At 41.4% G+C, this 12,431-nt stretch overlaps 1 protein-coding gene across 1 annotated transcript; it reads right to left on the bottom strand.

Moving 5' to 3' along the window:
- Positions 1-5,306: 5,306 nt before the first annotated feature.
- On the bottom strand, positions 5,307-6,266 carry LOC124092218 (olfactory receptor 7G2-like). The gene has a single exon (XM_046443691.1). The coding sequence runs from the start codon at positions 6,243-6,245 to the stop codon at positions 5,307-5,309; it is 939 nt and encodes a 312-aa protein (XP_046299647.1). The 5' UTR covers positions 6,246-6,266.
- Between the last annotated feature and the right edge of the window lie 6,165 nt (positions 6,267-12,431).

Raw genomic sequence — 12,431 nt, 5'->3', positions numbered from 1 at the left:
ACTTTTGCCTAGGATGATCTTATTCCCAACTACCTGGGTGGGCTGAACTGTAATTGCATAACGTCTTAGAATACACACAGAAGTAAGGACAGAAAGTTTATTAATGCAAGCAGTTTTTGATTGCCAATATTTATATATTTTTCTTTTAGGATAGTATTTTGGAGGACCCCAATGAATATTTACCACCACTTAATAAATGCCTGTCCAATTTGTTATATGAATTTGCTCGGTTTTGACCTTGACATGGTTTTAAGGACATGACTGAGTTCTGGGTCCTCGTTTTTATTTCATCACTGAGCATCTGAGAGTCGGTCCTATTGTTGGGTTAGCCGATGCTGGCTCATTTTCAGTCCTGTTTCACATGATGTAAGGTAACAACAAAACACAGGGTGTCTTTCTGATCTTGATAAACTTTGCGTAGTTATTTTCTGTTATTGTGAATAAAGATGATGGTATTTTCTGCTTCATGATTTCTGGAGGAAATGTAAGGTTGTTTCAATCTTGTGGTGGGTGCCTTGGCTATGAGGGTATCAATGTCCTCTTTTGTGTAGTTCCATTGAACTGACCTGCTCACTAGATGATTTTCTGATGTTCCGAATCATCACAATTCATTTTCATTTACATAACCTGATGGTGGGAAATAATGTTTTGCTAATTGATATTTCTCTTTTAATGAAGTGGTGTCCTTCCCACATATTATATAAGTCACTTCCTTTTCTTCTTTTCGGAAATGGGTGTTTGCAATATTTCCATTGAGGTGTTTGTCTTTTTTTTTTTAAATGTATAACAGCTCTTTATTTATTTGGAAATTCAATCCTTTATAATAATGTCCAAGTCATTAAAGGACATGTTAACACAAGAAACTATATTAAACCTGAACACCAGCGCATTTACTAAACACTATAAAGCTGATAAAACATAAGCCAAACACACCAAAAGTGAATTGTCATAAATACAGCTGTTATTTTTATTTCAGTGGCATCAAACCTACTGGGTTTAATTAGAATTTGAACTGACATAGAAATCCACATTTCTTTTTATCTCCAATTCAGCAAAAAATAATGGCTCCTTCATGGGTCACTAGTTTTCTGGTCTGTCTCATCTGACCAAGTTTTTGTATCTCTCCCTGAACTAGTAACTTATGTCTTCATTAATGAAATAAACTGACAGCTAAAATCAAGTTGCTTGGGTTACCAATCACCAAACCCTCCTTTCATGAACCATATGCATATTACATACTTATTCCATGTTGGTTGCATGGAATATTTTAGAAACAGCTAAATCTTAAAAAAATGATAAACTTTTGCTAACTCATACCTAGAATCATCTCTTTCTTTGGGGAGGGTATTCTCTGTATTATCACGTTTTTTTATACAGGAAATAGGGAGATTTCATTAAAATGAAGTTTATATGACTTTTTTCCCTCACATGGTTTGTTTCTAATATTACTTCTTAGGCTAAAACAACTTTCAAAGGCAGCTAGCCTGAGATATGATGAATTCAGTAGAGAGGAAGGGAGTTTCCCTGTGGGATGGGCTGTAAAGTTAGGTATGGGAAGAAAAGGGAGAAGGAAAAGGTGGCATAATCATGTTATCTCAGCTCAGAGCAAAGCCAGTGCCAGACTGAGAAAGGAGAGGAGTCTGTCAGAGTAGTCATCCCCTCCGTTGTCATTGTCCCGATTAAGAGGACATGACTCGACTCGTTGCACGTGAGTTCCTGCTGAAGTAGCCATGTTGATGGGATGCTAGAGATGCCCTCCACTGTGACCTTCAGCCAGGCACCCAGGGGACTGCTCTCAGTGTCCTCCGCCTTCCCTTGCAGTGCTCCTCCTCCTCTTCCTCATCCGGCAGCTGCACAAGCAATCTGGAAACTTGGGATGGGACATCGTGTGTCTCTTACCCTAAGATGCAGCCTAAAACAAACTGCACCTTTTTTCTTCTCTTTTTTTTAAGTCGCTGCAAATATCATCTTTCCTCTAATTCCTGTGTTTTGGAAAAAAACACATGAAATACTGCACATTAATGACAGTGATTTAATCATAGAGCTAAAACTTGAGACCACCTTATTAAAATATGTGTCGATACCTGAGATTTCAGGAAGCACATTCTCTGCTCCTGAATGTGGCTCCTATTTTGATGCTGCCTCTAGCTATACACCACCTCTGTGGATGGGGAATTGAAGACCTTGATGACCAGGGGAGTCTCTGTGGCTGTTCTCAGGTGGACATTTTCAGAAGGCTCATAATGGAATCCAGCTGGCACTTAAGTGGTTCTATCACAGTACTGATGCTCAGAGGTCTCCTCATGTGATGGTAGATGGCACACTCCAAATTCTGATATCCTGAGTTCAAATGTTCCAGAATGTCCTTGTACAGATCCCTGAGAGGGACAGTGGTGAGGCACACTGTTAGACCTGGAGTGGGTTCAATACCAATATTTCTGACAAATGCTCAGGTGATGCCACCACTGCTGTGGGCCAAGGAGTTGTCTGTATTATTGTGATGTCACCCACAATTTACACAGGATTCCTTAGCACCACGAAACCCAGAAACCAAAGAAACATTTCAGAATTCCTTCTCCTGGGACTGACAGATGACCCAGCACTGCAGCCCCTCATCTTCAGCCTGTTCCTGTCCATGTACCTGGTCACCGTCCTGGGGAACCTGCTCATCATCCTGGCTGTCAATTCTGACTCCCACTCCCACGGCTCCATATTTTTTTTCTCCAATCTGCCCTTCTCTGATATCAGCTTAATCTGGCATGTTGCCAAAGATCATTGTAAAAATTGAAATACAGGATGAGAATATCACATATGCAAAAACTGTCTCCCAGGCCTGCTTAGTCTTGATCATTGGTGGTTTAGGAATTTGTCTCTTTGCAGTGATGACCTGGGACCACTATGTGGCCATTTGTCAGCCTGGAGATAGAGGATCCTCAAGAACCCTGCCCGTGAGCCCCACTGGCTCTGCTCTCTCTGTCCCTTGGCACTGTGGATGCCCTCCTCCACACTCTGGTGGTGCTGTGGCTGTCCTGCACAGACCTGGACATTCCCTGATTCCACTGTGAACTTGCTCAGGTGATTAAACCATCTGTTCCGAGATACTTCTCTCTTTGCCCCTGGGATCATTTCTCAAAAACTTGAATTGTCTGCTCTTTTTTGAGAATGCCATCAGCTGGCAGAAAGTGCAAATCCCTTTCCCCTGTGGGTCTCACCTGTCTGTTGTCTCCTTGTTCTATGGGACAGGTTTTGGGGTGTGCATTAGCTCTGCAGTGACTGACTTCTCCAGGGAGACTGCAGTGGCCCCCGTGATCTACACTTGTTCTATCAAGTGCTGAACCCCTTTATCTACAACCTGAGGAACTGGGACATGAAGGAAGCCCTGAGGAAAGTAATTAATAGGATAATTTTTTTTTTTTGGTGATTGCCATAATATATAAAACAGGTGTCTAGAATACATCCAAATGCCCATTTAGGGCTGTCCTGTAAACTTTTTAATGTGTTTTTATGAGAAAACATACTTCTGGATAAATAATTTACTTTTGGAGCAGGTGTTTGGTGTAAAAGAAAGAGCAGCATGATCAAGGGGAAACTGGCAATGTATTAAGGTTCATCAGCTTCCCACAATCAATACATAGGCACGCTAACCAAAAAAAAAAAATTCTCAAAGAAGAAATACAAATGGCCAACAAATGTGTGAAAAATGTCCAGCTCCTTAGCAATAAGAAAATGCAAATGAACACTGTACTGAAATTTCAGCTCACTCCAGTTCAAACGGCAATTATCTAGAATACAAATAATTTAAAATGCTCATGAGGATTTATAATGAGAGGAGCACAAATACATTTTTGGTGTGACTTTACATAAGTACAATCAAGATGGAAAGAAAGGACTGGGTTTGTGGCTCAGTGGTAGAGCGCTCACTTAGCACATGTGAGGCGCTGGGTTCTATCCTCAGCACCACATAGGAATAAATAAGTAAAATAAAGATATTTTGTCCAACTACAACTAAAAAATATTTTTAAAAAAGATGGAAAAAATATGAAAATTCCTCAAAACACCAGAAATCTATTATTGGTTAAAAATAAGAATCTCAATGGAAATATCATAAACAATTTCTTTCACAAAAAGGGAAAATAAATGACCCATAATATTTGAAACCACTATCAATCTCATAGGATAAATGGGAATTAATTAAATGCCATTATGTACCCACTAGATTGTCAGGCCAAAGGCTGTGTTCAGGGGATGATGTGGAACCCAGGAATGTCTAATGGTAAGGCACATTGATTTCACCACTTAGGAAAACTCTTTGGAAGTTCCCCAAACTGAGAAGCTACTTTGTGATATTCAATAATTATATTCAAAGTATAAAACTGTTTTGAATTCCTTCAGAGCACATGGAGGAGAACACTAAAATAGATTTATTATAATAGCATAAAAATAGATGTTGATGACTTTCTGTCATCAACATCAGAAAGTCTCCTTATTGTTAAGCCCTTCACACATAATGTAAAATTACAGAGATTGGCCCTAACAAGTAACTGTTAAATGAAATGATTGATTTTTGATCAAGGATAAGAATGACAAGATGTGGAATTCATCCACTAAGTCTGACTTTTAACAAGGCCAAATGGAAGAACATTTGTGGCATAAATACTGTCATTGATGAATTTCTGAAATGTCACCACCAATGTCAAACCAGCAATGTCATCTAATTGCTCCAATTTTCCAGATATTGACACTAGTGTGGTAGATGGTATTACTACATGGGAAGGATGTGGCTTGGCAGTGAGGGTTCAGTATTTATTCATAGGACATGAGCGCCCACCCTGTGCCTCCATCTAGAATGCAATTCTAGTGGCTCTACTCACATGATCTGGTAGAAGTTTTGTCTAAATATGACCACAACTCTTTAAATACTTTCTTTGTGTTCTTTCTCTAATTTTCCTTCTTAGAGATTACCACAGAAGAATTGCTAAAACAGAGTCTCTGCTCTAAGATTAGATTATATGGCACCCAACCAAAGAAATTATGCTTGGAGAATTGAAGTTTTATTAGCAGGACAAGGCATAGATATGAGTCAAGTAAAATGCAGCTGGTCATCGTGTTAGTCATTGTATTTATTTTATATTTTATTTTTGCAGTGCTGGGCTCCAACCAAGGGTCTTACACAGGCTCAGCAACTGCTCCAACACATACCCACCCTGTTTAGGCATTTACAAAAAGGTAGGGGTAGGAAAGTCAGGTGTTCTGCTCACCAGGAATCTGGTAGCTCTGGTTTACTCCAGTGCAAAACAAATGATCCATCACAGAAGAGAAGTGACCCCACCCAGGAGCTTCCTCAAGGCCCCCTTCATGTCCCTGTTCCTCAGGCTGTAGATAAAGGGGTTCAGCATCTGAGGGACCACAGAGTACATCACTGAGGCCACTGCACCTTTTCTCTGTGAGTCAGTCACTGCAGAGCTAATGTACACCCCAAAAATTGTCCCATAGAACAAGCAGACCACAGACAGGTGAGAGCCACAGGTGGAAAAGGCTTTATACACTCCTCCTGGTGATGGCATTCTCAAGACAGAGGACACAATGTGAAGGTAAGAGAAGATGATTCCAGAGAGAGGAACACCAGCAAATATCCCAGCTGTGACATATATCAGGAGGTTATTGATGAGGGTGTCAGAACAGGCCAGTGTGATCACCTGATCAAGTTCACAGAAGAAGTGGGGGATCTCCAGGTCTGAGCAGAAGGACAGCCTCAGCACCATCAGACTGTGCAGCAGGGCGTCCCCAGTGCTGATGGACAAGGAGACCAGAACCAGCAGGACACACAGGTGGGGGTTCATGATGGCCGTGTACCTGAGGGGATGGCAGATGGCTGCGTAACGGTCATAAGCCATTGCTGCAAGGAGAAAGTTCTCTGATCCAGCAAAGATCAGGACAAAGCAGACCTGGGTGAGGCAGCCTGCGTAACTGATGGTCTTTCTCTTTCTCTGGATGTTCACCAGCATCTGGGGGATCGTGGTTGTGCTGATGCAGATGTCGGCCAAGGACAGGTTGGAGAGGAAGAAGTACATGGGGGTGTGGAGGTGGGGGTCAGAGCTGACGGACAGGATGATGAGCAGGTTCCCCAGGATGGTGACCAGGTACATGGACAGGAACAGGCTAAAGATGAGGGGCTGCAGGGCTGGGTCATCTGTCAGTCCCAGGAGAAGGAATTCTGAGGAAACGGACATGTTTCTGGCTTTCATATTGTTGAATAATCTGACGGATAAGATACAGTTAAAAAATAATAACATGAATGGACGGTGGCAGCAGCATCAGTTGGGAAGGAGTTAAAAATGTAAAGATTAAGTCCCACTCCAGAGTTATGGGTGATAAATTCTGGGGATGAGGACCAACCCTCCAGATGGTTTTGATATGTGCTGAACTTTGAGAACCAGTTCATTAAAAACAAACACTTCATCACCTGTATCATGAGCTCTCACGAGTATCCAAATAGTTCCCCCTTCTCCTTTCTCGTTTGCTCCCTTCTGCTCAGCCTTCCTTTTCCTTGGAATCCCTTTATACAAGCCACTCTAGATGAGTACCAATTCTTTCTCATGGATTGTGCTCAGTGTTGAGAATAAAGAAAAGGATAAGGCTTTCAGACAGAATTGCCCATGCCTTCAAATAAACAAAAAGATGATAATGACTTCATTAGCTCCGTCTACTTGATCCGTGGTTCACAAAGTCTGGAGTCTCTCAAAATCATCTGAAGACCTTGCCAGATCTACCCGTGAATACTCCTAGGTAAGGTGAGGCTGTGTCTTGGATGTGCGACACCCATGAGTGCTTGCAAGGACTGGGACAAACTCAGAATGTCTCCCTGAGGAGCTAGATCTTGACCAGGCTCTGCCAATGACTCTGGGTGGCAGGAAGCAGCATTCCTGATGATCATTCCAACCTCACAATTTACCTTTGTCCTTTTAATATCTACTTCCTGAGCAAAGCGTAAACACATCCCTGGCCTTCAAGGGTTTTTGACTTCTCCCTGATGAAATTAGTGGGTGGCATAAATCCAGGTGGACACAAGGAAATGTTGCCTCTAAGCTTGGAGCTCAGAAGACTGACCCGTGGAGCGGCGAGTCATTCTCCTCTAGCATTAATTCTAAGAGGAGCTGGAGAACTCCATCCATGGGATTCTGTGTCATCCCAAAGGAATTCTTCCCTGAAGGTAATAGGAACTTAGGATTTTTAAAATAGATTTTTAAAATGACAGAAAGACTGATGTGCACAAACTACTGTCAATGGAAACAAAAAACGATTCTCTGTTCTTCAGAAAACAGAGACCTCATAACACAGAATTATCACGTTTATGAGATACATATAATTAGGGTGCTACTAGGAGTGTCCCTCTAGAATAGTGGTCTCTCTACAGGGTAAAACAAGGTTGTCAATGACAGAGATTTTTATTAGATGTAATATGGGCTCAGACATTCTAATCTATGCTCCAGAACACACTTTGTGAAGGGGAAACATCTTCACTGTATGAGAAGTCCCGGGTGTCCTCCTTGTTCAATGGGAACTGCATGAGGCCATGATAATTAGTTGGATCATGCTAATCATTTTGCAGTACATGTGTATAGGGGATCCCCACATTGTACATCTGAATATATGTTTTTTATTAAATTATGCTTCAAAAAGCTGAAAAAATTGGGGGATGACGATAAATGAACATAACAAAAGCTGTCAGCTCAGTGTACAGCATGTGGGAGCCTAATACATTTCCTATTGGGCTATTTTTTTCTGTCATAAATATTTATTCCTGACACCTCCAATTCCTCAGAAAAAGCAAGGCGTAGGGTCAGATGGGGAAAAAAGTAAGAAAACATAATTAATATGATAAATGTACATGTCAGGGAAGCATTTATTTGCGGAACTCCCCTCTGGGAATGCTGGTCATGGAGAAAAGTGAATAAAGAAACATCAATAATTCCAATATACTTTTGGCAGAGTTATGTCCTGAAACATGAAATTGAGTTAAGAAATAAATGAATTACATATATGAATCTCACCAAATCTTGTGTCCAGTGTGTTAACCAAGGGACTTCATGTTACCTGGTTAGCTTCTAGAGGAACCATGTTCAATACCTCATCTGTGTATTGGTGGTGGAAGGTACATACCAAAGAAGTGCAGACAGACTGACTGGGTCCACAGGTCCTGGTCAGGAAGGGGGTTCTGGGAGTGTTGCTTCTCCACTGGGCAGGGCTGTGGAGTGGGGTGGCCACAAGCCGACTCTATGCAGTCTCCATACCCCTGGGGCTCAATATGCAAGCTCCTTGTTAGACTAGCAATTTCACTACCATTCTGATCCCTGGGGTGCATATCCTTGAAGACCAAGGAAACAGAAGGGAGGCTTTCAGGCTGGCTTGTCCCCTGGCCCCAGAAGCCAGGTGGAGATCACCCGGTTCTCTCCACTGATTCTCCCTCCCTCCATTTATTGTAGCCTGTGAACACAACACAAAGCATTTTCTAATAAATTGGAAACTTCTGCTTTAGCTTTAAAGAAGTGTCTCTATCTATTATGAAATCAAGGAGCCTGATTTACTTTTAGTGTGAAATATACCTCATACAGAGGGTATAAATAACACGACCACAAATATAGCTAAGAGGTTTTAAAATAAAAATCCAATTTTCTCTTCTTGTCATTGATGATACCTGAGTCTTAATTTCTTTTCCTCAAGGCCTTTTTTGTGTTGTCAATCGTGTGTTATAGTTAGTTACACAACATACGGGGGTTTGTGTTGACAAGTCACGCACACATGGCTTACGATTTGCTCCACTTGGGTCCCTGGTACTTCTTTCCCTCCCTCCTCTCTGCTCCTCTTCTACTTCTCTACTTTACTCATCTTTCCCTCTCTTTATTGATAGTTTTTGAGCTTTATAGATACACATAAAGTATACAACCAGAGACATGAAAAGTTGTGCTGTGTATGTGTAATAAGAATTGTAATACGTTCTGCTGGCATTCATTTTTAAAAAAATCAAATTTAAAAGATATCCATAAAGTGAAGCTCACTGTGATATATTCCTATTGCACATAGTATAATTTGGTCCATGTCATTCTGAAGCCCCTGCTTTCTCTCTCCCTCCTCCTCCATCTCCATCACCTCCCTCTGCTTCACTGGTCCCTCTTCTATTTTCTTGGGGTTCCCCCACCTTTTTCTTTACTTTGCTCTAGCTCCCCCACATTAGAGTAAACATTCCACCCTTGACCTTCTCAGTCTGGCTGATCTCACTTAGCACGATGTTCTCGGGTTCTATCCGTTGACCAGCAAGTGTCATAATTTCATTCTTCTTTATGTGGAGTCCAACTCCCCTGTGTATATGTACCACACTTTCTTTATCTGTCCATCTGTTGAGGGGCACTAGCACATTCTCATCTATTTCTTTAATCATCGCTGTGTCATCACGGTTCACTTTTCTTCACATAAGGAAGCTGTGAACTGAGATTATGGTCCTTCAATTTAAAATTGAATTGAGGTGTTAATTCAAATACAAACTCAGCACAAGTCAGCAGTAGGCAGATGCGTCCATACACTCAGTAGATTTGGCTGGATCTCAAGCATGCTCTACAGGGAAGAGACGGAGTTCCATGTTAGTGTTCATTTAAAACCTTTCATATTTCAGGACAGCAATATTTCCCTATCCTTATCAACATGATTTATCACTTGTTTCCTGTTTCTACATGAATTTAACATTTTAAAAATGCATTATTTTAGTCAGGTGCTATGATGCACACCTGTAATCCTGGTGGTTTGGGAGGCTGAGGCAGGAGGATTGCAAGTTTAAATACAGTCTCAGCCACTTAGCGAGGGATGGTGAGTAGAGAGATCTCCTTTGAGGAGTAGTGATACAAAGAGAGGAGAGACTGCAGCTAGAGCAGGATGAGAGTGTAAAATCACTTCCTCTTATTTTTTAGAGGAAGTTCATATGCATTTGGAGTAAGGATGTCAGGCTTCACTGATCTCTGAGAAGTACTAGATTAGGAAAACTGAAGGGTCACTGAAAACTTTCACCTGAGTTGAGACACAGGTACACTCAGCTCTGAAGGTCTCCAGTTCTCTGGCCTCATAGGTCCTATCCACCAAGGGGCAGCGTCCAGACAGCACCCACACTCTGGGTCAGAGGACTTGCTTCCAAAACCTTAGGACTCATGACTACTATTTTGGTGAGACATTATTTTCAGTAATTTGTTGAAGATCAAATCTCTATGAGTTCAGGTGACAGGTTGCTCAATTTTTTTTTCCAAAACAGAGGAATAAGAGGAAAGATAAATATGCAGAGAATTGAAAATCTGAAGAAATAGCCATGTTTGTAAATGCATCCTAGACCAACTCATAGGAGGTCGAACGCAGAGTCTCCCAGGACAGGAGTCCAGGCAGCTGATGCAGCTGGGAGAGGACAAGGGGGAGGAAGACTGCCCAGCACTTAGACCTCGACACAAAACAGGCCTCCAGCAGGACGTGCCTCGACACCTCCATAAACTTCACCTCCAGGAACTTGAAATATCTCATCGGCACCAGCTGCTGAGCCGGGTAGTCACTTGCTGCCTGTGAGACCCTCGCTAGGTGGTATTTGGTTGAGGGATTCCTGACCTTTCCCAGCATGGTGTTGGCTGATCCCACATCCTGTCAGGCATTCCTTCACCTCCTTCTCTTCAGGTCCATCACAAGGACCTTTCACACATGGACATGGCTTCCATCTGTATGGATCTAGTCTTCTGTCCCCAAATATTGCTGCAGCTCCACCTAACACACAACCTCAGGAAAACTATTGCCTTTCATCTCCAAAATAAACTATAGAAGATAGTTTCTATAGTTATGTACAGTAATATAGACAGCTGTAGGTACAAGTAAAGAGCGTCTATTTACAGATATTAATATATGCATATATTTATAACTATAATTTATATTTATTAATATAAATAATTAATGCAAGAAATAAATATGAGTGATAATTCTGTGAATATGTCATTAAAATCCAACTTTTTAATAAAGGCAAATTCCAGTGTAACTCACTGAAAATTTTTTATTGATACTTTTCAGTCATATTTAACTTTAGGATACATTTTTACAGAATTACACAAACATGGAGTATAATTTTCTCTAATTCAGTTCCCGACATTCCCCCCTTCCCCCACCTTCCACTCTACTCCCCTTCCTCTTCTCCACTGATTTTTTGTAAGTTATTTAGAGTTCTTTTTTAAATTAATGTCTTGTGGATAAACTTGAACTTGCTGAAACTTGAAACTGAGTTTTCATATTAAAAGACGCAGTTTCCCAAAGGGTCACCTTTCCTTCCTGGAGCAGGAACCTACTTCCTTAACAAGTCCCCTAAAGCTCAAGAAATAAAACTAAGAATCAATAAGTGGAATGCCATCAAATTAAAAAGCTTATTCACAGCAAAGGAAATGATTAATAATGCAAAGAGGGGGCCTCAGAATGGGAGATGATCATTGCTAGCTGCTTCTCTGACAGGGGCTTAATATCCAGAATACATAAGACCTCAAAAAATAACACTAAGAAAAACAAGTAACCCCATGAGTAGATGGGCAAACAAACTAATCAGACATTTTTCAAAAAGAACAGATGCTTCACATCTGAAAAAGAACGTTTAAAAAATGTTCAAAATTTCTAGCAGTCAGGGAAATGTAAATCAAAACTACATTGAGAGATTTCATTTCATCTCACAGTTCATCAAATATTCGACAAAGGTCAAGAAGAAACACCCTGAGCATTTACATTTTTACCATGTGAGAGTTCGGATATTGGTCTGGGGTGCTCTTGGGAGGGGTGCTCTTGGGAGGTAGTGGGACCATTCAGAGATGGGGTGTAGCAGAAGGTAGTTAGGTCACTGGGGACCGTGCACTTGAAGGGGAGAGTGAGACCCCCTCCTCCCTCCCCCCCCCTCTCCTGGTGGTATCCTCTGCCTGACATTCCCTCCATGACGTTCTTCATGATCCCAGGCCCAAAGCAACAGAAGAAATGATGATAAAATAAAACCTCAGAAATGAGCCAAAATAAACCTTTCCTCTTTTGAGACTGATTTATCTGAAGTATTTGTAAAGCCATAAAGGCTGATGACACAATATCTTATCTAATATTTGTTAGCAAATTATTCGTGCCCATATATACAGAATATTGCTTCACATCTGAAATGGAACAAGGCTTCCTATAATCGTTACTAGAGATGCCTTTGTACTGAAGAGGAGCCCAGGAATTCATTAGAGAGATGCCGTGTGCTGTGTGAGCAGGGCCCAGGCAACGCTGCTGAGCAGAGGTGAGCAGAGAACTTCCGTAAGGGCAACGGTAGCCGAAGGATTTCATAGGTGAGCTTATCAGACTGAGGAAGATCTCTCCTATTTCTACTTTACTGAGGGGTGTTTGTTTGG

The sequence above is a fragment of the Marmota monax genome, unplaced genomic scaffold, assembly GCF_021218885.2.
Source record: "Marmota monax isolate L192 unplaced genomic scaffold, Marmota_monax_Labrador192_F-V1.1 WCK01_AAM20220418_F8-fsc00102, whole genome shotgun sequence".
NCBI classification, from domain to species: domain Eukaryota; kingdom Metazoa; phylum Chordata; class Mammalia; order Rodentia; family Sciuridae; genus Marmota; species Marmota monax.
This window is presented reverse-complemented; position numbering and strand designations above follow the sequence as displayed.